General features: G+C 45.1%; 4 protein-coding genes across 4 annotated transcripts in view; 1 reads left to right on the forward strand and 3 right to left on the reverse strand.

Moving 5' to 3' along the window:
* Nucleotides 1-2,303: 2,303 nt before the first annotated feature.
* LOC307082603 (homeobox protein Dlx3b-like) lies at nucleotides 2,304-5,815 on the reverse strand. The gene is made up of 3 exons (XM_079746220.1): nucleotides 5,272-5,815; nucleotides 3,889-4,073; nucleotides 2,304-3,471 (listed from the first exon to the last, which is right to left on the reverse strand). The coding sequence occupies exons 1-3, from the start codon at nucleotides 5,633-5,635 to the stop codon at nucleotides 3,028-3,030; spliced, it is 993 nt and encodes a 330-aa protein (XP_079602346.1). The 5' UTR covers nucleotides 5,636-5,815; the 3' UTR covers nucleotides 2,304-3,027.
* A 1,042-nt stretch (nucleotides 5,816-6,857) lies between these two features.
* On the reverse strand, nucleotides 6,858-18,337 carry LOC307082598 (26S proteasome non-ATPase regulatory subunit 11A). The gene is made up of 13 exons (XM_079746216.1): nucleotides 18,225-18,337; nucleotides 17,384-17,485; nucleotides 16,520-16,716; nucleotides 14,850-14,907; nucleotides 14,162-14,356; nucleotides 12,830-12,974; nucleotides 12,105-12,165; nucleotides 11,664-11,726; nucleotides 11,041-11,166; nucleotides 10,853-10,888; nucleotides 10,697-10,748; nucleotides 9,983-10,125; nucleotides 6,858-8,296 (listed from the first exon to the last, which is right to left on the reverse strand). Exons 1-12 carry the CDS (start codon nucleotides 18,313-18,315, stop codon nucleotides 9,983-9,985), a joined length of 1,269 nt encoding a protein of 422 aa, XP_079602342.1. The 5' UTR covers nucleotides 18,316-18,337; the 3' UTR covers nucleotides 6,858-8,296.
* Nucleotides 18,338-18,912: 575 nt separating this feature from the next.
* On the reverse strand, nucleotides 18,913-21,806 carry rpain (RPA interacting protein). Its single transcript, XM_079746222.1, has 7 exons — nucleotides 21,638-21,806; nucleotides 21,366-21,554; nucleotides 21,130-21,202; nucleotides 20,909-21,026; nucleotides 20,507-20,570; nucleotides 19,516-19,656; nucleotides 18,913-19,020 (listed from the first exon to the last, which is right to left on the reverse strand). Exons 1-7 carry the CDS (start codon nucleotides 21,707-21,709, stop codon nucleotides 18,991-18,993), a joined length of 687 nt encoding a protein of 228 aa, XP_079602348.1. The 5' UTR covers nucleotides 21,710-21,806; the 3' UTR covers nucleotides 18,913-18,990.
* A 2,988-nt stretch (nucleotides 21,807-24,794) lies between these two features.
* The window catches only part of LOC307082600 (cyclin-dependent kinase 5 activator 1-like), a gene marked incomplete at both ends in the record, with an annotated part of 1,543 nt that continues 1,337 nt past the window's right edge, over nucleotides 24,795-25,000 (forward strand). Inside the window, one exon of the mRNA XM_079746218.1 lies at nucleotides 24,795-25,000. This exon is cut by the window's right edge and continues 388 nt beyond it. Within this exon, the coding sequence (XP_079602344.1) occupies nucleotides 24,795-25,000 (206 nt within the window).

Raw genomic sequence — 25,000 nt, forward strand, 5'->3', positions numbered from 1 at the left:
AATAGGGTCATGGTTTAGAACCAGGATCAGGTTTTAGAACCAGGATCATATGGGTTAGTGTTTAGAACCAGGGTCAGGGCATGAATGATTCTGGATCTAAACCAGAATCCTGGTTTAGAACCTGGATGGCCTCTAGGTGAAGGAGGCCCGTTGGAGAGTCTCTCCCTGAGCACACGCCCTGGGGATTCAGAGGCTCCAGGACGCGGCGTTCACAGCATATCTGACTTCTGTGAGAAGAGGAATTTCCATGTAGAGCAGGTTGGGGATGCTCCCACATAATTGAGATGGTTTTGATCTCTCCTGCTACGGCCGGACGGTGTCAAGGTAACAAAACCTCACAGAGGTCTTCCCTTCCCCGAGGACATTGGATATATTGATGGCAGTAATTCTACTGAAACATTCACAGCATTCAATTGACGTCAGTTAGCGTAAAGCTGACATTTTCACAGAAGTAATGATTTGGAGCAGACGTCGTACTTCACGTGTTAATTAATGTTAAAAGATTTCATTTAATTCAGAATCGATATTCAACCAAAATTCCACCACGATTGGAAAAAAGAGCCTTTCAACTTTAGAACTTTTTTCTTACTATGTAAAGAATGGATGGAACTAACTAAGGGTACTGAAGGTAAAATAAAGGATTTTCAGAAAACATTGAAGTAGACACACACACACAGACACACACAGACACACACACACACACACACACACACACACTGACACATATAAACACACAAACACACACGCAGACACACACACACACACACACACATACACACACACACAGATACAATAGGCAGAACCCCCACGTTTTACCCGTGTTACTTAAAATCAGGCTGCTCGAAGGAGGATTCAAGGAACACATTCTATCTCAACCCAATTCTCCCTTGCCTCCTTCCCTTCCTCTCTCTCACCTATCCCTCCTCCCCCCTCCTCCCCCCTTGCTCCCCAGCCTCCCGCCCTCCAACCCGTTCCACATACTCTGTCATCTGCCTGCTAGTGTGTTATTAGGATCTACTGACTCCACCAAGTCTGCTCCACCGCTACCTCCCTGAGCCTCACCGCTCTGGGTGTGTGTGTGTGTGTGTGTGTGTGTGTGTGTGTGTGTGTGTGTGTGCGTGTGTGTGTGCGTGTGCGTGTGCGTGTGTGTGTGTGTGTGTGTGTGTGCGCGTGTGTGCGTGTGTGTGTGTGTGTGTGAGTGTATGTGGGGGATGTTTGTGTGCGTGTGTGTGTGTGTGTGTGTGTGTGTGTGTGTGTGTGAGTGTATGTGGGGGAATGTTTGTGTGTGAGTGTATGTGGGGGATGTTTGTGTGTGTGTGTGTGTCTGGGTCTGTGAGAATGTTTGTGTGAGTGTGAATGTTCATGTGCATGTATGTGTGAGTGCGTCTGAGATGTGTTTGTGCGTGTTTGTGTGTGTGTGTGTGTGTCTGTGTGAGAGAGTGTCTGAGAGACTGTGTCTGCGGTGTGTTTGTTTGAGTGTGTTTGTGTGTGTCTGTGGGATGTATTGAGTGTCGCACGCGATATAGGCAGACGAAACCTGCTGCCTGACTCACCATGGCGAACCCAACCAACAAGAAAGCAACCAACACATGTTGTGTTGTCTATGTATGCTGTTGTGTCGTGTTGTGTTGTCTAGTGTATGGTGTTGTGTGGTCTAGGGTATTGGATTGTTTAGTGTTGTGTTGATTATATATGAAGTTGTGTAGGGTTGTGTCGTCTAGCAAATGGTGTTGTGTATTGTTTTGTTTTCTGGTGTATGTTGCGTTGTTTATGGTATTGTGTTGTCTAGTGTATGGTGTTGTTTTGTGTTGTATTTGGTATTGTGTAGTCTGGTGTATGTTATAATGTACAGTGTTTTGTGGTATGGTGTTGTGCAGTCATATTGCTGTGCATTGTGCAGTTCTGAATGTTGTGTAACTTGTTTAATGCTTTGTAGTGTAGTAATCGCTTAGTTATTTGTATAGAGGGCAGAGTGTGGTGTTGTCCTTTAGGGTTATTTTGTGTAGTGTGTCGGCCCTGTATTGTAGTAGTTTAGTGCTCTGTTGGTGTGACTTGACATGTTGTTTCCTGTAGTGTTGTGTATGGTTGTGTAGTGTTGTGTAGTGTTGTGTAGTGTCGTGAAGAAAAATATCTGCAAGCCTTCTTATAATTCAAACTCACATTTTATTATTATTTACTCTAGAATTACATAAAATCTTCAACTAAAGTGATCAGCTCACCAATAACTATAAATATATACAACATATGGCTTATCAGACATTGCTTATAAAAAGAGTCATGTTTTTGTGTATCATTGAAAAATATGTTTCTGAATTGTAATAACTAACTAAAGATGTGAGGCAAATGTAAACCAATGAGATTCAGAGTAGCATTACAATTTCGTTTTGAGGGGTAATTTTCTACTGTCGAGGGACGCAGTATGTGATTATTATCACAAATATAAGCCTTTTTTATAATCATGAGAATCTGTGTTCCAAAAGTAAGGCAGTAGTAGAGTTTGCAAGTGAAGGTAGCAAGAAAATAAGGGAAATCCCTACAAATGTTGAAATATAAATAAACACAAAGACAACACGATGGAGGCGTTCAGTGAATAGCGATTATCTGTTTTCCCCTTAAAGAGGAATACCAGGACAGTATACACAATTTGACCTTGGAGAACGAGACATAAAACCTCCCCCCTAAACACTGCCCTCTGATAACCAGGCTGACGTTGGAAAACACTTTAAACGACGTGTTCATTGGGACTCATTTCCCCCAAAAAAATAATAACGCCACCATCAGACCTTAGATTCCTTATCAAAATAAATCATAGTTCCTAAATAAGGGACGGAAATGTCAAGTGTTTCAAGTCTCAAATAATTTAAAAGTCCGTCCTTTAAAAGGCGTGAGAAACGGGTCAAAGTGGGTCAACAATGAATACAAAATAGGCCTCACAATCCTCCCATTGAGAGAGGAACCAAAACGCAGAGGTTTCGAATCAAAACACCTGCAGGGCATTTTATTTTCTTGCAGTCTTGGGACGATGACTCAGTACACAGCTCCCAAATTCTGTGATGACGGCGGTGCGGGCGCAGAAGCCGGCAAGTCTAAATGCACGCCGTGCTGCGGGTACCAGTTCTGGTGCGTGTACTCCGCCATGTAGGCCGCAGTCGAGCTGACCGGAGACTGGTAAAGGCCATGCCCCCTGCTGGCGTCTTCCAGTAGCGCATGGCTTTTGCGGTTACTGCTGCCGATGCTGCTGAGGTTGTTGCTGTCGATGCCGCTGCCTTCCTCGTCGTTGTTGACGTTGTTGTTATTATTGTTGTTGTTGGTGGTTTTATTTTCCCACACGGCAGGGGAAGGAGGGGAATTGCAAACCATGGAATCGCTGGCGTCCGGGCTGTGATCGATGGGCAGGTCCCCCAAGGGGAACTCTCCGTTTTTGTAGAGTTTCTTGAACTTGGAGCGGCGGTTCTGGAACCAGATCTTCACCTAAAGAGAAGTGAGAGTGAAATAAACATCAGTTTTTATTTTGAATATATCTAAATTAATCCCAATAAAACTATGCAGACGGATTTCATAAAACCCTACAGCCGATTTATGCCTTGGCAAGAACTTGGATACCGTCTGACTGTTGTAAAAACAATAAAACAATACAACTAAAACATGAGCGATTAAAACTCAAAAAAGGTTTGAGCTAACATAAGATAATTTAATTAAACAAAACGATATAGGCCTACTACAAACAATCCCCCGCCCCCCGGACAGTTTGCTGCTGACAGTTTGCTGTCGCCATTAAAATCTCTGTCTAAAGTCTTCCATTAGATTAAGATTGCTCCGTCTTGTTCTTGGCTGTCGGCCTCCAGCCCAGTCTCGTCCAGCAGATGTACTACAGATTGTGGCCATTACCTGTGTCTGCGTAAGGCCCAGCTGGGCGGCCAGCTCGGCCCGCTCGGGCAGGGCCAGGTACTGCGCCGTCTGGAAGCGCCGCTGCAGGGCGGCCAGCTGGTAGCTGGAGTAGATGGTGCGGGGCTTGCGGATCTTCTTGGGCTTCCCGTTGACCATGCGAACCTCCACCTCTGGTTCCTCTTTCACTGAAAACCAGGAGAGGAAGACGGACGTAAGGGGACGTTCAAAATCGGGATGATCCGAGTTATGATTAACCACTTTGGATTGAATTAACCTTGTAGGGGAACGTCCAAGACGTCAGACAAGTGCTCTTGATGGATGGATGGGCCCTTACAGCCGCACAGGCTGTAGTAGCTCAGTATAAATAGATGCGGCTGCCACAAGCACAGAGTTTCAAAGAAATTCCATCGCCACTCTAAACGTATAATTTTGGTGTGTGCGTGTGTGTGCGTGTGTGTATCTACCACAGACACTGGATCTAGATGTGTGTGTGTGTGTGTGTGTGTGTGTGTGTGTGTGTGTGTGTGTGTGTGTGTGTGTGTCTACCACAGACACAGTGGATAGAGATGTGTGTGTGTTTGTGTGCGCGCGCGCGCGTGCGTGTGTGTTTTGCATGTAAATCCCGTAAGCTGCTCTTCTTTCGTTTTTGTCAGGCCTACAGCGTGTCTCCTACGGCGTGAGCAATAAGGAGCGATAAAAAAAACAAAACATAAAACGACAGCGGGAAACGTTGCGTGATAAAGTCCGCCGTACCGGAATGAGTCAAAGATCAGCCGTGACGTGTTGCGGCACCTGAGGTGGCCCCAGGCCAAGGCCCTGGGGCCAGAACAGTCAATTCCCAACTGGAATGTCAAACTGCCGAGCCATATCAGCATGTCAACTTGTGCTTCTTCTGGAATCGAATCTAATGTGGTGTATCGTATGTCCACATTCAAGTCACATTCAAAATAAACAACAAAAAAAAAGTTTCAGACAGTACTGTCTGAAGCTTGTATAGTTGATTTGAAGGTTTATGTTTGATTGTAATGTTCGGTTTTGCATGGGACTGTTTCAGGTGTTTCATGTGGACCTCTGGGAGGACCTCAGTCCATCCCAGAAGTCGTCTCCACCTCGTCGTGCGTAATGCTGGATACAAGGCAACAGGACACTTTATTGTAGCCGAGTAATCAGGTCCAAACTGAGGATTTGGTTTGGTTTTGTTGACTCAAATCTATCCACTCACCCAACAACAGGATCCGACTAAACTCCCACTTTGTTTGCATGAACTACTGTCTCACTGTCTCTCACGTTCTCTCCGATCGACAGTCCATCAAATGTGGACACACCTGTCTTTGTGCTTGCGTGCGTGCGTGCGTGCGTGCGTCGCAGGTTTTCCAAACTCACCGAGATCCTCCAACGGTGACTTCCCTGCCCGGCTGAAGGCTCCGTGCTGACGGTAGGGGGGCGAAGGGTAGGGGGGGTACTCGGCTTTACCTGTGGAGTACGCCCCGCTCAGGTTGTAGTGGTGATGGTGGTACGAGTAGGGGTTGAGGGGCTGGCCTGCGAACGACTGCTGCTGTACCGGGTAGAAGTCGTGCTGCTGGCCGTGGTGCTGCTGCTGCTGGAGGCTCCCGTGGCCGCTGTAGAAGCCCAGGTCCGTGGAGGAGGACTCCGGGAGAGTCGGCGAGTCCTTCGCCCCTGGGAGAGAGTTACCGGCCAGGAAGGGCTTCTTATCCACCTCGAAGCAGGACGCAGATTGCCCATTCATGGTCCAAATCGAAGATCAAAAACTCGTCTCGGGACTAATAGATTAGGATTATCAGATGATTGCTCCCCCAAAGTATCTCGATGTTTGTTTTCTTAATGAGACGGGTTAGAAATCCGATGCATGTAGGATCTCTTTTTTTTTCTTTTTCTCTCTCTCTCTCTCTCTCTCTCTCTCTCTAGTCCCCTGACGAAGCTGTTCACTGTGGCGGCACCCAACCCAACTGGAACTCCAAATTACAGGGCGCGCCGAGCAGTGCACGGCAGAGGACGAAATAGCGCCTTCCCATTGGCTCCCGCGGCGGGGCATTCGCTCCCTGCCTTCGCCCCGAGGGCCAGACGTCCCTGACTGTCGCCTGTCTGGCTACCCTCTCCTCCCCGCAGAAACCTCCAGTAACTCTCTCTCTCTCTCTCTCTCTCTCTCTGATGAGCACATACACAGGGCCGGGGAGACTGTAAACTCCACGTCTCATTACTTTTTATTCAGAGCGCAGGCTCCATATTCTCTCCAAGATACAAGATAATAAACAAACCAGTTTCTGAGTTAGTTGGTTGGTTAGTGCGCTCCGTATGCCTTGCTCAGCGGCCTTAAGCACTGAGCAAGCGGAGCATAATGAGGTTGTGATAAGGTGTAGCCTCATCCCCATTCAAATGCAACGACAAGGCCCAAATGGCCCCCAGACCCCCACTTAGACAAGATCTATACGACTTTTCAAATGCTAATGGCCCTGTTCCAAGTCAATATCAGGACAGATAGAGAATTTCCTTATTTGTTTGTGGTTATTAGGGCATAAGCTGGGACATCCAGTTGACTCTGCGATTAATTGTGAAATTTAAAATAAAATAGATTCTCAATACATTACTCTAATTTCGTGTTTAATTATTGATGAGGCACAATAAGATGAAAAGATGAAAATGATAGGTAGATTCGGACACAAATAACAGAATAACTCATTCATAGCATTTTAAACACTGCATTTCCACAATAAAAGCTCCAATACCAACCTCAACTCATGCCCTCATTCTTTTTAAAGGCTTACTCGACAAATATCATACATATAAGTGAACAAAAGTAAACTAAGTCAAGAAAAACGTCACAAAAACATCAGCTTAATATTTTTTTTATTAGCATTTCTATTTCTTTACGTATCATGTCGTCTGATCCTCCCTGGCCCTTGATCCCATACAGCATCATGTACACCCCCCCTCCCCCCCTGGTCTCTTAGTTCAGACACTAATGGGTCTCAGACGAGTCTTCCCGTTGTCAGGTCTCATACAGGTTTCCTCGACCCGGCCGCCGCGGTTAAAGGGGACGCGTTGGTTCGGTTCCTTACGGTTGGAGAAGAAAGAGAACCAACAGTGTGGAGGCAGGAGGGCGTCGGATTTGGTTTGGAAACAAGTGGTTGGCAACAATATATACAAATGGGGAAGGAGAGTTAGTTACAGAGAGAGGGGGGAGAGAGAGGATAGGGGGAGAGAGAGAGAGAGCGAGAGAGGTTGTTGACATTGCATATGCCACATCCAAAAGAATAAAAAGATAAAAAGAAATCCTTGCAGCACACCGACAAATGTTCAACCTGATGCAATGTGCCTCTTTGCACATCGCGCTGTGCAGGTTTGTACCCAGGTGTCCCGAAATCACAACATCCTTTAAAAAAAATAAAAAAAAGGGCAGAAGGGGTTAAAGTTCAACGCATGTGTATATTGTGCATGGCGAAGAGAAGACAGGAGGGAGGAAGGACATTTTTTTTTTGCTCTTCTCCCAAACAGTTGTTTTTCTTTATTGGTGGTAGAGAGCGAGAGAACGAGAATGAGAGAGCAAGAGAGAGCGAGGGAGAGAGGGAGGGGGGTGCCTCTGTGGCTAAACCAGGAGGTGGAAAAAAAACCTAAAACTATAAACGTTACGAGGTCGAAGGCTTCACAGAGGAGGCTTGGCGAATGGAATGGAACTGAAGGGGGAAGCTGGAGTCGGTCGCCGCGGTTACGGCCTCCATCCCAGTGCACACTTGTTTCGCTCGCACATCTTGGTGTAGACTTCTTTTCATAGAATGTATTTGCACTAAATATGGTGGGAGGGGGGCTTTTATTGGTAACTTTTTCTTACATGATTCCCTGATGACCAGCGCAGATAGAGATAGAGAGCGAGAGAGATAGAGAGACAGAGATAGAGAGATAGAGACAGAGAGAGATAGAGAGACAGAGAGAGAGACAGAGACAGAGAGCTAGAGAGCGAGAGAGACAGAAAGAGAGAGAGGGAGAAAGATAAGGGGGAAGGAGAGGCAACCACAGTGTGGATTGGAAACCTGTGGTTGGTAGAGAGATGAGCGCAGTGCCAGGATTGGTCCATGGGGGGAGCCCTGTGCAGCAGCGTTAACCAGTCAGACGTGAAGAAGAGGGGAGGATGGAAACAAGTATTGGGGGGGGGTGTTGTTGGGGGTGATCACATTGGTTGTTTCCTTTTGGTCGATGAGCTTCCCCCCCCCCCCCACACACACACACACATCTGATTTTACTGGCCGCTGGGTTGGCTACAGAGTCTGATTGGCCGTGTTTAGTTTTGCATCCTCCCCTTGTTGCTGGCCCAGGATTGGTTGAGGGGTCACGGCCGCTCCGACCGGCCGCCGTCGCTCTGGACCCGGAGACAGTGGGCGGGCCCCCTCCCTCCCTGAGAGGACAGACGGAACACACACGGGGACCGGGGTCAGGACAGGTCACCGCTTGTGGTCTTGTTCACATCATCGACTGGACTGGTCAGGGCCCCAAAAGGGACAACTACAACGAGCATGCAGTGCCCTTGATATTCCTCCGATGTGGGACACTGAAGCCGGACAGTGATATTCACCCGCGTCTATATCAAGTAGTTATTTTTAGGATCTTACCGTTTGCCGTTTTTCACCTTTACTTCACACACTAGTCTCCTGTCTCTAAATAGAGCAGCATTGAGTTTTTTTCTATTTATTTATGAAGTTGTATATCAGTTACCATCAGAACTATAAGTTAAGCGATGTAGCCTATTAGGACTACCAAATATTCTCCAGACATAACGGCTCTAGTGATTTTCAATTGAGGGATTGCACAAGGAAAGGACTGCAATGTTTAGTAGGAGATAAGGTAGTACATAAGTAAGGAATAATGCCCGACGAGGTGTCCATTATCAGGAATTAATGGACGACGAAGTCCATTAATTCCTGATAATGGACACCTCGAAGGGCATTATCCCGCTTATACCACGGTCACTTGCCAAAGAAAATAAATTAAGACCATTCATTTATATTTTCATGCGTTTTACAATCCAAATATAAAGTTTTTCACAAGCCATAAGTTTGTTTCCCTGGTAATGCCTGAGGGTTTGATTAATTCCTGCAACAACCATTACCCTCCCTTAAGGTTCTTATGCAATGGATCGTTGTTCACTACTCGAGTAAATAGGACGGACCTTAGCTACGACTTGGCAACGGGAGGTATTCTAGTCCGCTCAGCTATGAGCCAGAGAGCTAACGTTATGCATTGTACATATTTATAATTCGAAATTTGTCCCAGCCTTTATACCACAGGTACTCTAGGGACTATAGCATATAACCGCCTTGTCTGATAACCGTTTAATTCATTTTTAACAATTGGCCAGCTCTCGTTTTGAAGGCTGAACAGACAATTTGACTGGAACTATTTAGCAGGTGCCCGTATATCAGGAGTTAATGCACAACCTGCAGCCAATCAGAATCAAGCATTCCCCCAGACCGTGGTATAATAAAAAATATTCTCATCAGTTCATTGAGAGTCGATTTACTTCAGATTAGTTCTGTTTACACATTGCACAATGTTTCACACAGTTCCCAGAGTGCCACAAGATTTCCTTGATATTTGGGATAAAACGTGTTGAATATCGATATCATTGATCTAATAGTGTATGAAATATTGACTTTAGAAGAAGCCTAAACTGTAAGAAATCTGTCCTTTTTAAAAAAGGCTTTTGGTTTTGCAAGGGAATATCATCAAACTACAATCACCCATGTTCTGAATGCACTCCAAGTGCCCATGCGTCATAAATATTTGGCCGGTTAAGCCCTTTGATATTGAAATGGTGATTAAGGCCTATACAAATAAAATGGAATTGAATGTTAACGTATAAATACAGAATTGTGCGAAAGGTACCAACATGTATTTGTTATTCTTGGGGAGGGCGCTCCCACTGTCCATACCACGGAGACGCCCTAAAGAGCCACCCAGAACAGACTGGCTCTTCCCTCATGTTTGAACACGCTTTACATACTCACAGATAAAAGGCCCCAACACCCCCCCCCCGGGATCAGACGACTCCGCCAGCACACCAACGCTCTCGCACAGCACCCACCTATGTCAGCTTCTTGGCCTTGTTGTAGAGGGAGTCCACCACTTTGCTCATGTTCTGTATGGTCTCCAGGGCCGCCTCGTACGTCTTGTCCACCAGCGGCTCGTGGAAGATGATCAGCACCCCCTCTCCCTGATCCAGGATCCCTGGAGGGACACGCACCACATCCATTTCACCCAGCGCGCTTCCTGTGGCGTTCAGACAGTCTGTCGGGCCCAATCCGCCGATGCGTCGGGTCCTTAACACTCAATCTCTCGACTCGTGGTCGTAAAAACGCTATATGCAGTAGCCGGAGAGACCCAACGCAGAGCTGTAATTAACTCGCAGTTTCTAATTAGCGGGAAGCATGTGATTATCTCGACATCAAGATCATTCGAATGCACTGCGGGACGTTTTGATCCGAAGGGTTTCTCAATGCAGAGGGTGGAGAGATACTTTGAGGAAAGTGAAGTACAAGACAGTTTTGATACGCTGAACAAGTGTCGGTCAATGCTAGGGCTGCCCACGTTTAATTTGACTCTTAGTCATCATTCAAGCCGATAGTGAATGAATCCTCGCTCTTTCAATGAAAATATTTCTATATATTTTTCAGGGCTCAATTAGATTTAACCTGAATAATTATTGCAGAAGCAAGAAATTGCGATACCTAATCGATGCCTGCCCGGCCCTTCTTCATTCAGTACAGTACAGAGGGCTGATTTGACCTCATATGCCTACCGTGGAACTTCTCATCCAAGATCATCTGTGACAGCTTCCTCTCTACGTCTCCCTGTTGAACAAACAAATACAAAACCCTTCATACCTTATCCCTCAATATTTGCAACTCAGGCAAATCGTGATACAAAAACATTAGTATCAAATTCAAAATCTCACCTTGCTGAGTTTGATTAATGTGGAAATATGTGCTATCTGGGGAGAGAAAGAGAAAAGGAAAACCATGAATACAGATAAAACAATGACCACAACCAGCCACCACCTTCTCAAGCAGTAACGTCCGTTATCGGATCAGTTGGGGGGGGGGGGTTGGACCGTGATGGGTGGGGCCGTGCTGGGGGTCCTACCTGGACCCTGGAGAAGGGCTCGATGACCCTGATGAGGTTCTGCTCCAGCAGGTTGTCGTAGAGGGTGTCCAGGTGGGTGCTGATGATGGGGTCGTCCCTCAGCTCACGCTTGTAATCTGTCAGTGCCTGTGTGTGTGTGTGTGTGTGTGTGTGGGGGGGCATTAAGGTCACGACATTAAGGTCACGTTCACGCTATGACAGAACACATGTGCGCATGCATCAAAACACATTACATTGAAAAGGATAGATACTAAGCTTTGCTTTTTTAATACTAATAATTTATAAATAATTTAAAAAAAAAGTTGAATCAGACATCTTTGAACCTACAAATAGATTCGTTGAAAAATGTTCAGGGGGTAGTAATACGTGACTTAATTAATGTGAAACATTAATAAATAAACCACCATTTACACAACAATTTTCTACCCCCTGCGTCAACTTGTGAAACGTCTAGGATGAATGAGTTTAATTCACGAATCCAATTACAGACAGAATGCGGTTAGTCGCGATGATCACTATCAGCCTTGCCGGAGGCTCACTATGAAGGGCATCAGTGTCAGTGTGTTCACACATACAATGGAGGGTTCAAACTGTAGCAGCCTCGGCATTGAGGAACAGCCTACCTTTTCAAAGTCCGCCAGGGATCTGTTCTTGCTGGCCTGCGCTACACATTTGAGTGACTCTGTCTGAGGGAATGGGAGAAAGACAAAAATATTCACAATCATTATTGAATGATTAGAATTAATATGTTGCATGTTTGGAGCATTAACAGGAGCGTTGAGTATTCCTAATGTATCCATTCCCATTTTGTATGCTTATCCATTTATAAACACCAGTTTTAAGGTAATGTGGCCTACAGATGTATTGAACCATTGTAGTTAAAGGGTTTCACTCTGAATTAATCTACAGCCAGAACACTATATGAGGGGTGCACGGTTCCATCTGTAATATGAAGAGGTCTCACACACACACACACACACACACACACACACACACACACACACACACACACACACACACACACACACACACACACACACACACACACACACACACAAAATTACCTGTCTGCCAGCATGCCGGAGTGCCAGTTTTCCTCCAATCAGAGAGTGAACTTCTTCTGGCCTGCAGGGGAGGAAGAGACACACCAGAGAGGCCCATCAGCTCTCTGCCACTAGTCAGGGTTTGAAGTGGCTCAGGAGATAGACCAGGTTCATGTTCAATCCCCGGCTCCTGGCTAGGTGTCCCTGAGCCAGATGCCTGACTTTAACTGTCCCTGACCATCAGCGTTTTTAAGGCTGAATAGGAGTCCCTGAAGTGCTTTAGGGTGAATTATTATTGGGTCTGATCCGCTCAAAGCCTTTGAACCAAACCTGACTGCACCGTTTTTTGGGTTGGTTTCAGTAGAAAGACTGGAGGTCTGGAAAGCATGCAGTAAGGGTCCACCTGAACAACCCCACCCAGGTGGTTTTACGCCTGTGAATCAACAAGCCAACCTCCAGGAATTCAGCATGTTGAACACCCTTATTGAATAGGCTGTTGAACATACACCACGACTTCTCGGCGTGAACGATTATTATGTGCCGTAGGTATACATAATTATCTTATTTGGCTCGCTGCATATGGCTAATAAAAGCCGATTCATGTCAGTCTACTAAATCCTGACATGCTGCAAACCCAACGGCCCCACCGTCCTGATTGGCATGATACTGGAGCAGTTTGTGAGTGCAGGGTTGTTTGAGTGTTTGAAAGGCAGGTGCATTTGGAGGCAGAAGGGGCAGCCGCTTACAGGTTAAGCATGATCTTGCACAGCAGCATGTACTTGAGCGATGTGATGGCCCGGGGGCTGTCGATGGAGTCGTAGCCCTCGAAGGCCTCGTAGAAGTAGGAGTAGGCCGTCTTCCAGTCCTTCTCCTCCGCCGCATGGATGATCCCTGGGGGGGGGGAACAAACATTACTGATGGTCCCCAGGTTCCCAGTGCCTACATGTACAACCTGTACAACCCTGAGCTAGTCGCAGTCTTTTACGTTTATGTCCGGATAGAAAGGTGTTAGGAAAGTTAAAATGGTATCGATTTAAAACAATGGAGCTGCAGTCTTTGAATAGAAACAGCGAGGGAAGGAAGGAAAAAGCCCAAATCAATAGAGCAAAGAAGTTAAACGATAACTTTACAGTGAGTAAATAGTCTAGCTATACACTCCCGGCATTGACACTAACAGAGTGAGTGAGTTTATGGCTGTGTACTTATTCCAGACAATCCTGTCATTCTAGTCCAACACAGCAAATCTGCCTTCCGCCAGATCGAAAACACATCAACATGACTCATCACCACCCGTCTGGATTAATTCCAGCTGTCAGGGGTTCCGAGCAAAGCCCTGGACAGGGCCCAAGAATAGATTAAGACAGCTGCAAGGGTTTTCACCTGCAACAAATCACCCCCACACTCATCCACCTTCCCTGTCTCTTGGTCAAGTGCTGCATCTCCTTCAAAGTCCTCCTACTCCTCTCCTGAAACTCCCTCCATGCCATCGTATCCCAGTACCCTTCAGACCGCCCTACCCCGTCCCAGAGTCTGTGATCGCAATATCTAACCACACATCTTTCTTGCAATTTGACCCGACTGGCAGTACCAGTGATATCTGCGGAGGATCAGCGGTAATGAAATGCAGGTTTTGAGAAGAGGAGGTGGCAGCAGGATGTGGGAATCTACCTTTCATTACATCATTTTAATAGTACTAGGGTAGTTCAATATTGGTTAGCGTTGCGCTTAATAAACTCCAGATGACAGGATATGTAACCCAAATGAGCACAAAGCTCACCTCTGCCCTCTCTCAACACACCACCAATAGACTCCTTTCAAAGAGGAACCATCGTTAGAAAGACACAGCTGGCGCTCAGAACAGATCTTTTGCAGTCCCACCTCCCGCAGGCAATTCAATTGTGTATTTGCTAAAATTTGATACAATGATAGGACAATTTGATAATAGAAACCATCGCCCAACTGAAGGACAAAACCCTAAAGTACAAAGTCCAGTCTTTAAACGAGGCGACAATGTGTCAAACCAAGACAAAAAAAGTCATTTCAAAAGCATGAGGGAGCATCGTCCTGGTTCCACTCACCCGACTGCATGTCCAGCGCGGCCTGCAGCTTGGGCTGGCAGTAGATGCCGTTGGCCGTGGTGCGGGCGGAGGTGAGGGCGGCCCGGGCCTTGGGCAGGTTGCTCAGGGCGTGGTAGGTCTTGCTCTCTAGCAGCTGCACCTCCACCAGCAGCGCCTTGTCGTCCATCTTCTTCAGCTCCTGAAGCAACTGGGTGCCTGGAGGTGGTAGAAGGAGCGTACGTTCAGAAGGGCCTAATGCGTACATCTGGCATACGTACGTACAACTTGGATACATAGGTACATATGTACTGGCCACATTATCCACACGAAAAGACTTGGCCAAAAAGTGTAATGACTTCCTTCACGCCTTACCTACCTCGGAGTCCCCATACTTTTTCAAAAGAGACAGATGAACAGCATTCACTTCTAAAACATACCCCCCCCCCAAAAAAAAAACATTCCTGCCAAAAACGCACTTCCTTAATGTGGCCCTTATGACCACACTACTGTTTGCCAGTCTTGTGTGATCATATGTATATTCTATAAAACACTTTTTTGATGAACAGATGGACAATTATTTTCTACTGCTGACGATTTGTCGCAATGTGGTAATGATCCTAGGCTACCTGCGATGTTATTATTGAGAGATATGCAATAGAAAGAAACAGAATGTGTATTGACGTCGGCGTGCTGGACAACAGATCCTCACCTAGCTGCAGAGCTTCCTGGTAACGCTTTGTGTCGAAATACAGGGAGATGAGTCGAGTCTGAGGAGGACAACGGAGGATCAGTCGTCTCACAGATTGTTGGGGAGAGCAGTTCAAACAAAAGTTGTGCCAGAACCTGAATTAAACATAACGGTTCACATTTCTTGTAGCTATTTAAATAACAAGAAAACAGAGATGCTAATACCATTATATAAATGTCATTTCAATAAAGTTGTGCATCGCAAATATACGTGCATCAATAAGTAAACTTGCAGACAATCATTAATTCACCAGTGAAACCACCGGTTTGAGTTCCATCCTCGTTCACACACGTGAAGTCTAACTTCCAAATTTGCAATATAATAGAATCAATAATATAATTGGTGAAATGTATCCGTTCCTTAAGTAGGCCTCAAAGTTAGACCTTCAATAAAATATTTACAGATTAATCCAGTACCACAGACTCCCCTAGAGGTAGTAGGGCTTTCCAGCTGTTTAGAGTTCGGAGGACAGACTAACGTCATCCCAGTGAACCGAAAGGCTTTGCTTCCTCAAAGGCTCTCATCCATACTCTGGACTACACTGAGTGCCAGGCCAGTCTAGTTTATCTCCTACCTCTCAGCCCTGTCCATTATCTGGTGGTAATATACAGTGTACCAGTGTACCGAGTTATGGCCTTCAAAGGTATTCTGTAGGTTAGTATTCTCTATAGCCTGCTTCGAAAGGGAATACAGTGTGGTTAAAATTTTCGTTCTCATATTCGTCGTCCTGTGTTTTGACTGAAAAACCTTCGATGCTCTCTCCTTATGCCTTTACTACACCACTGCTGTTCAGTGCGGTGAGCCAGGCTCCTTTGAAAAGTGAGCTTCCTTCAGAGTCCTGCTTTGCCCTTCAGCTGATCCCTCTATGTTGGCATTCGCTGAAAAAACAGCCCAAGTTACGACCTTCCTCGTATGGTTTCAAAGCGGTTATTTATATGGAGCTGTTCAGGGTCATCCTTCGGCTACGATTTCAACTCGAAACAACCAAGAAAAAAAGCTCTTCTTAGAAGAACGACGGAGAGGCATTGTCTACAACAACAGATAGGCTCACAGAGCATTTCACCCACGAGCATGCAGACAACAAACAGACTATGGCATTTCTAACCCATCACACACAATGTTAAGCCCTGACATGTGGCACGTTTTAATTAAATTACAACGTAATCACAGCAAAAGGTTTTATTTGGAGCAATGAGCCATGTCTCATGAGCCAGCAAGTACGAAGGGACCAGAACCAGCGGACTGTCGTCGCCTCACACAATGTCCTCCCCTTTCCTGTCTCCTTAACCACTTCTCCTCCCACATAGACCTCCCCATTGTCTAGTCAGTCTAGCCTGACCTCTTATGTCTTGTTGTATTCTCAGATGGTGAGATTTGCCTCCACCGACATAAGGCTTTTTATAATTTTGGCATTGTGTCCTTCACCATACTGTGAAGGACACAGTATTGAAGCCTAAATACATTTCACAATTAGACAGTCGCTTGATTCATAAATAAAAAAAATAAGCATTTGAATACTGAATTGGGATCGGAGTACCCACCTAACGAAGGAATATCGGAATATCCGAGCTCAGCACTAATTCTGGCCTACTAATCGGTATTCAGTTTGGGGTGCATCACGAGCCGCTCACCTCCAAGGCCTGCCTCAGGAACTTCCTCTTCTCCGTCTTGGCCCACTCGATGCACTCCAGACACAGCTCCACCTCCTGGCCCGTGGCCGCCTCCATGTCCAGGAAGAGGTCCAGCAGGCTGCGCACCAGCCGCGCCGCCTTGGCCTTGGAGATGGAGTGGAGGAAGGGTCGCACATACTTCAGCAGACCCCCGAGCTCTGGGGGGACACACCGGTGAGGAGACGGGGGAAAGGGGGATTAGGGGTTTAGTAAAATGCAGGAAAAAAACAAAACAGAGCCAGTCAATCTTTACATAAGGCTAATGTTATATCCCCCGTAAAACATCCACTGCATGTGATTAAGAACGCCTACAAGAACAAGAAGATCTACAAGGACAAGAAATAAAAATAACAAAATCGGACACGCATGTGCGTTCAGAATGAACAGCTTTAATAATCAGCTGCATTACTGTTTAAACAAACTAAACAAAGTAAAGCCATTACGAGGTGTGACCCAAGTATGACTTTGGTCAAACTTGTGTAACTATACTGCACCTTGGAGAAAATGACATGATGATGCTTCACACGCAGCTGACTGCAGTGCTAAAATTATTTCCGGCATGTCCTCCTTGTTTGACAGTAGTATAATAACAGCACATCCATCATGCATAGTTAAGTGGCGGTCCAATCATGCAGCTCAGCTGTCACATCTTTTCATCCATCTTTAGTGCCTGAACACGATGCGTCGCCAATACTTCATAACATCATAGATCGGTCATAACCTGGAAGACCACTGAGTAACTTCCAAAACCAGACCGAGTGCACGGTTCAACGTTTGTGTGCAAAAACCGAAGCGAAGCTTGCAATATTATGTTGTCATGGATACCTGCAGCCTGTCCGGTCTTGGCGAGCAGCCCGCCGAGCTCCAGGATGCTCTGCTCCTTCACACGCACCGCCTCCTCATCGCTCTCCTGGACGTCGCGCTTTACTACAACACAGGCACGCACACGCACACACACACACACACGTTACTCAAGTTTCAAAGGAGCATTGTTATTTCCACATTATGTTCAACATATAGGCTTCTGATGAAAGTAAATACTTCAAAATACTCTTAATACTTTATCTACTGCCCTGTTTTTAAATCACAAACAGCATTCTAATGCTCACATTCACTTTCTCTATTCATCTGAACAAATATCTAAATGACTATTTAGCGATTTTTTACAAGGCATTGCTCAATTGCGAATAAAAACACATTTCCACTATTTCCGTCAAACAGAGGAACCAACTGCACAACTATCTCCCCGCTGTGGCTCTGACAATACACACACCGCTGACAGGAGTTATTCCTTAGTAGTTAACGCTGTACAGAAACTGTCATTCACACTCCACACATAGATACACATTTGTCTGTCCACCGCTGGGTCGCTGCTAGAGAGTCTGCCTTTTAAACCAACGCACACTACACAAACTGTCACCCAAGTTCACAATGAAAGAGCCATTTAGCCAACGTTAGCCTAGCGGGCTAGCCGGTATGAAGCTAACCTGCTGCTGCTGACTCACTGTGGGAGAACGGGGCTGTGGACCAGTCTCTGCGCCGTGCTAACCGGCTAACCCTCCGCTAACAGCCACTCGAGCTAGCCTCACTCAACACACAATGAAAACACATCAGCGGACCCCCCGTCTGGAACTATTTGAGCGGACCCGGTGATGTCCCCGCTTACCGATAGAATGCAAGATGTCAATAGAGGCATTCCGGTCCGTTCCGAGCAGAGACTGTGCTCTCTGAAACTCAGCCACTGCCGCGGCTGCCATCTTTACTAGTCTGGCTGCAGCTCTGCCCCCTCCGCTTTCCGGTTAGGTCCTGATGCATGATGCATCAATGTTGCCACCTCTTGTTCTCTCAGTGTAAAGGTATGGTAGCCACTTCTGAAGCAATCAAACATCAAATCCAGAAATGCACTATTTAAAAATATATATAATTCCATGTTTCATGCTACTTTCAATTGCAATATTATTTTCCATATGTATTCATTCAGTTAACTAAACTTTATCTGATACCTTTCTACTCAATACTTTCGAACTCCACATTGGGATGCAGTGGATAGATGCATTTGAACATTTTCTGAATTACTTCTCATCGCCAAAGATGTTATAAACCACAAAGCCAAACAAAAGAAAAATCCATTACAGAAAAAAATATATACTATAACTATACTGTATACTATAACATTACATACACCTAATGTTTGTGTAACATTTGTTGTTTTTAAAGCTTAGGAATAGTTCATCCCTTCAGTTTAACGCAAGCTACAAGTGGGTTACAGGTGTCCCTCAAGCTCTGACTCTGGTGTTTTCCCCCCTTATAAAAATAAATAAATATAAACTGAAAAACTTTAGATCAAAATATTTCTTTAATATTATTTTCACAAAAGAGGGTCAAGGATAAAATATACACTAAAATACATCTGACAAGTCAGCATGGGTCTTTCACAGGACAATGGACAAGAAGTCACAAGCCTGAAACACAAAAACAAAAACAAGATATTACCAGAGGTACCCTGGACCGGGTACATTTGGATCAGAATAATAGATATGTGTGTGACTAATATATGCTTGCTTACTCCATACTAACCATGAAATGTGCATGCATGGCTATTAATGTTTTTTGAGTGTGACAAATACAATTTTATTCTTATTTTTTATTATCATGAAACTGCTCCATAGCTGACCTTGATCAGAAAACGTATTTCCACAAAAAATATAATATGAAAAACATGTAAAAAATATTTTGGTTGATATTCGCAGTTAAACCCCCAAAATAAGCAAGAGTACTGTTGTTTTAAGGGATTAATACGCACAGTGCAAATGTAGCCTATGTATGTAGCTGTATTTTTTCTACTCGCTACATATAGGACTACAGTCTATTTGAGACACGATAATTCTAAACATTATCATCATTTCAACCTTAAGCATCTTCAGCCCATGCAGAAGGTTCAATAACTACAGTGTTACCTGGCAGCTTAGCATGAGATTGGTGGAGGTGTCCGTGTCTGCGGCCATGGAGAACACAGGCTGGTTGACGCAGCCCTCCATGTGCTGAGAGAACCTCAGCTCCAGGAGATTCTGCACCACCTCAGGAGTAATGTTGCGTTGCTGAAAGATATTTTATATATATATATATATATATATATATATATATATATATATATATTAGCATAAATAAATCACAGAGATCGGCCTGGTTAACAGGCTTCTGTTATTGTTGCGTACACAGTTTAAAAGGGCAATTTCAGATTAAATTAACTAGTTGCCCCTTGCCCAATTAGTTGGCTTGTAGAAATGTAACTAGGCAAAAGTTTAAGGGGATTTTAGAAATAGAATGAAATGCCCTTGTCCTGAAACTCTAGACTGGGGGGATTTTAAGCCCCCCAGTCTAGAGTCACATTTATACTTTTGGCCTGGATGTCAACAACAGCACTTGAAGTGAATGAAAAGCCATGCGCATGCATTAAAGATAATACTCAAATATACAAATGTTATTGTGATCTATGATAGTAGCATCAATGTTGATTTCATGTGAAACCATGTTAACACAAAACCGGACCGAAAAAATGAAATTGAGGTGTCGTATAATGGCGTTTTCTCACTAAACTATACTGGCCCGGCAGCCCAGGGTGGCTGGGATTTGCATCTCTATTACAAACGGGCTTCCCATGTGAAGTTGTCTTTAATTGATGACACGCTTGTCTTGATTCAATGACATCAACACTCACACTTTAATTGGCTTAGTTTTATATTGTAGCCTTCCATGAAATCTGATTGATTTGTTTGACACGTATATTTGGGGATTGCAGTCGGACGTCGGAGATGGTCCACCTCAAGTACGGTGTGAAAAAGCCTTTTAAACTGGTTGTGGAAATTCAAATCAGCATGGCGCGGTAGGTTGGCAATGCGAAAATGTGCCAATGGAAAACACCATTAGAGAACCAAAAGAGATACATACCTTTGTGTTGATATACATTCCACAGGGGCAGGAGACAAAATGGCTGTTGATGGTCAAGTGGTTCCTTGAAAATAGAGATCAAACAGGAAATAGATTTATGTTTTGCCATCCAAACAACATCCATAAAAGTGTGCACTCATTTAAAGCTACAATGAGCATCTTATTCACCCAAGTTTTTTTTTCTGTTTCAACGTCTCAGGATTAAATCCAATGTATGGATTTAACCCTAAAACGGACAGACGCAGACAGATTTAGATCATTTAAAAAAGCAAAAAATGCTTACTGCAGCATAATGTAAATATTCCAAAAAAAATTACGATTAAAAGTTGATGTTCATTATAGACAAACATAACAATACATTTCATACAGAAAACAATCCATAGATTATTTCAAAAGGCATACCCGCAGCATATTGGGCAAATAATATGAATGGCATCCTCTTCCCTTGCTTCTACGATGGACGAGATGTACTGCTCCTCAAACTGCTGGTTCCTCTCGTATTCCTCAATGATGGAAAGCTCTGGCAAACGATGATAAAAAAAAACCTCATCTTGAGCCATTCCCACAAGAACCATCTCAAATTTCATTACAGTAAGAGTTGCTATGAGACTTGAGTTTTGTACCTTGTGAGATGAGCTCCTTTTGGATCTCCTCTAGCACCGCCAGTTCATCATATTCCTTCATGGCACCAAACATCTGTTAAATAAAAAAGAAAGCATACAGTCACAAACTGTCAATGTTGACCTATCAATCAAATATCCATATACATCCCAGAAAATCGCAGACAGCAATGTTACAAAGCACACTGCGCTCAACACTATGCACTAGTTAATCAATATTGTGGACACGACGAGCCTACCTGTCCAGGGCCGTTTGCCCCCCATAGCGAGGGAAGAGAGCGGTCCTCTGACTGCAGGGCGGTCCACTCTGCCTCCATCACCTCCTGGACCACGGAGCCCTTCGCCCCGGGAGGCTGAGGGCCGTCCTCCATCTGACGGTATCGATCCAACAGCCGGGATCGACTGTTCCTCAGTCGATCCACACATCGCTATTGATTAAGCAAAGAAACAAACGTGAACATTACTTGTTGTGCCCACAACATGCTACCGAGCTAGTTGCATAACTTTTCACCTTCCTATAGGTTTCCTTCCACGGCGGCGTGGTTCCCTTATAAAGAGAGCGATGTCTGTTCACGGCATCCATCTTAAGAGCTTGTTTTGGATGAGTTAATTATATCTGAATATAAGGCGAAGCGCCTGAAACAACAATCTTGAAAGAGCTTGAGAAGTGCATAGGCTCAAGTAGAGCATTTCAGCTTTTAACCTGGTGCCCCGGAAGTCGCGCTGCTGGTGTAAAAGCGTAATGCATCTTGGGTTCTGTAGTTTAGTGAAGCAGAGAAGCATCATCGATAGTTAAAATATAAACGTTAACGATCATAAATTATTTTACCATTGAAAACAAATATATGTTATTATTAATTAGGTCACCGAATATCAGCTGATTAGGCGTTTCGTCTCAATTTATGCATTTTAAATAACTGTTCAAGTGTTCAAATATTCAAATTTTCCAATCCACCCATTTCGATCATGCAATATTCTTTTTGCAGATAGGCCTATTGCTCATATGCCAATTCTACATGTATTTACATTTAAGCCAGAAGCTTGTAGTCTTTGTTTCCTATGTATCTGAGTTGCCTTTTCTTATCGTTTACCACATTGCCATCTGTTCTAACATATATAATGTTATATCATAACTTAAACATGTTCAGTTACACAAAATAGGCATATAACCTCAAACATCAGAGCCTAAAAGTGCCGACATTCATGATTTGAATTCTGATCGCATAGACTTGAGAATGAACTATAACCAGCACGCATAAAGCCTTGATATCTGGCACCCTCCTGCGTGTAACAACACATACGTGTCCATCAAACCATATGTATGTACCAAACATTAATTGAATAAACACAACAATGGGTGCTCACTGCAGGCCTATTCCACAGAACTGGGGCGCACCTTCTTGGCCTGTCATGGTGCCATTGTTTAGGGGGGCAAGCACGTGCATTACATAGTGTGTCCCTATAACAGCATCTCCCACACAGCACATCTGGGCCCCTGACACATCCAGCAGCGAGTCAGCCTGCAGCCATCAGCCATTGGCCGTCATCCCGCGGCGACCAATGGGCGCTCGAGCGCAGACGGTTGCGACAGCGACGGACGAGCGCAGCATCCGACGCTCGACCAATTACAGGGCGTCATTTCTCCATCACAACCAACCCGAATAACTGCGGATACCCGCATCAAAAAGCTGGGGGGATTCTTTTTTTCTTACGCGGGTTGGCTAAGCCGAGGGTACACATCTATTTATAGACCTCATAGTAGCCATTTTCTCGGCATTAGTTTTTTGTGTTTATTTTACGTTCAGGGTTCATTTGTGTTCTCGCACGCGGTCGACGTCGTCGCCGGCACGAGCCTTTTTTAATCCCTTCCTCACCATATAGGTTTTCGCTTTTTTAAATGGAAGATATCTTCTCCCGTACTGCAAGAGTAGCACGCTGCTGCCCCTCCGCTCTCCATCTCCTCTTCCATCGGCGAGGGAAACATTGAGCATCTGCATACAGGCCCTGCATGGAGGTCTCCAAGGCTCAGTAGGTCCGCTAGGGACGAGGTGTACTGTCTGTGCATGTATATGCTGCACCTATAGCAGGTTAGGAGGACGTCGGAGCCAAGTGCATTCCCACCTAGGACCGAGGACAGCTCCGATCCAGCGCGCAGCGACGCGGAGACTGGGGGGGGATTGGGGGGGGATTTGGACCACTGCGCTGCAGGTTTCCAAGTGGAAGGATATTAATCACGTTTGCCCACCTGCCATGGGTCAGTGTGTGTGATTTTCTACATGCACTCATCGAGAGAGCTCTACTCGTTTAGAGGTATGTAGGCCCGATGAATAAACGTGATGTTTTTGTGTGTTTTTTATCTATGAGCATGAATCGGATGAAATATAGGCTGCAGATGACGCGATGCATGTCTTCTAGACGCATGCACTTAAACGTGTAGACTGTATTCCGAAATCACCAGCATTTGAAGGTTTTCCTATTTTTAGATCCTTTTTAGAGCACATTAACCTTTTTTTTTTCTTTTTTTTACCAGGCTTGTGTTTTGTGTGCTGAATTATTAATTTGGTTCAGCTTCCATCAATAAAAAATGGATAAAATCGGACTTGACGACAGCACAATGTTTGAATTGCATTCAACATCGATGCAGCTAAATGGGAATATGCCTAATATCATATAGGCTCGGCCTATAGATCAAGGTTATAGACTCACTCCACTTCTTTTTCCTTTCTGGAGCTACCCCGTGTGGAGGGGAGGGGGTGTTTTCAGGGCTTCCATTTTGAAGTTAAGATGGATGCTTGCGCACATTTCCTCCTCAGCCGTCGGTGGCTTATCGCTCCTTATATAATACAGATGAGCACATTGGAGGGGCGATGGGGAACAGACGCCGATGAGGCTATAGGCCTACCTGACGCTCGACTGTGTCGCTAAAGGCTCAAAGGTGTAAATTCAATATGAACGTGAATGATTCATTGTAAATAGTGATGCAAGCTGTACTGTATGGATGATAAGGATATGAATAATGATTCATCGTAAAGCCATAACAACAAACCAGCAGGCCCTGTTTACAAGACCCATTCATGCATATGAACAGGCTGGTTGCAAAATGTGTAGGTTCCACTAACAGTGGGCCATAGTATATCTATAGGAATGTCTTTTTCTAGACCTGAAATGTAATTCTCTGTATCCATTGTGCTATTTACTTATTAAATATCAATCTATAGCTTTGGATTGCTGACTAGCTCTAACCAAATAATAAATGCGAACAGACAAAGATATCAAATATTCACCACTTTGATTGCTCAGGATTATGTTTCATTTTATACAAAGCAAGCTTGCATTTCCTGTTAGTTTCAAAGTGATCACACAGCTCTGCTTCTCCACTCAGACATGTTCCTTGTTGTTCTTGGACGATGAAGTCTTTCCATGCTAACAGACAATGAAGGCTCCACACTAAAGGTGTGTGCCTTTTTCCTTCCTTCATAGGTCAGGCCTCCTGCAGCTGAAAACCTGCAGCTATACTTCCCCACCTCTGTCACCTGACACACCCACTCTGTCCCTCCCCACCTACTCTGGTCTCTCCTCTTTGGACTCCCCCCCCCCCCCGTTCCTAGTTGTACTATTATTTTTGTTTGTTCTGCCCAACCCCTCGCTGGCATCCCTCCTGGGTCACCATGGGAACGGTGCTGTCGCTGTCCCCCAGCTACCGCAAGGCGGCGCTGTTCGAGGACGGGCCGGCCACGGTGGGCCACTACACGGCCGTGCAGAACAGCAAGAACGCCAAGGACCCCTCGGCCTCCAAGAGCCTGAAGCGGCCCTCCATCATCAGCTCGTTGCCATGGAAACGCATCGTGGCCGCCTCGTCCAAGCGGAAAGGCTC

The sequence above is a fragment of the Pollachius pollachius genome (assembly GCF_949987615.1).
Source record: "Pollachius pollachius genome assembly, chromosome: 11".
Classification (NCBI taxonomy): Eukaryota; Metazoa; Chordata; class Actinopteri; order Gadiformes; family Gadidae; genus Pollachius; species Pollachius pollachius.

Coding starts and splice junctions, on each gene's coding strand:
- LOC307082603 (XM_079746220.1), bottom strand. CDS start 5,635: ATGAATGGGCAATCTGCGTCCTGCTTCGAGGTGGATAAGAAGCCCTTC. Junction 4,074..5,271: donor GTCACCGTTGGAGGATCTCG/GTGAGTTTGGAA, acceptor CCTGGTTTTCAG/TGAAAGAGGAACCAGAGGTG. Junction 3,472..3,888: donor TGGGCCTTACGCAGACACAG/GTAATGGCCACA, acceptor ACTTCTCTTTAG/GTGAAGATCTGGTTCCAGAA.
- LOC307082598 (XM_079746216.1), bottom strand. CDS start 18,315: ATGGCAGCCGCGGCAGTGGCTGAGTTTCAGAGAGCACAGTCTCTGCTC. Junction 11,167..11,663: donor CCCTGGCGGACTTTGAAAAG/GTAGGCTGTTCC, acceptor ACACACACACAG/GCACTGACAGATTACAAGCG. Junction 10,889..11,040: donor AGCCCTTCTCCAGGGTCCAG/GTAGGACCCCCA, acceptor TTCTCTCCCCAG/ATAGCACATATTTCCACATT.
- rpain (XM_079746222.1), bottom strand. CDS start 21,709: ATGGATGCCGTGAACAGACATCGCTCTCTTTATAAGGGAACCACGCCG. Junction 20,571..20,908: donor ATTTGCCCAATATGCTGCGG/GTATGCCTTTTG, acceptor TCTATTTTCAAG/GAACCACTTGACCATCAACA. Junction 19,657..20,506: donor GAATGTATATCAACACAAAG/GTATGTATCTCT, acceptor AATATCTTTCAG/CAACGCAACATTACTCCTGA.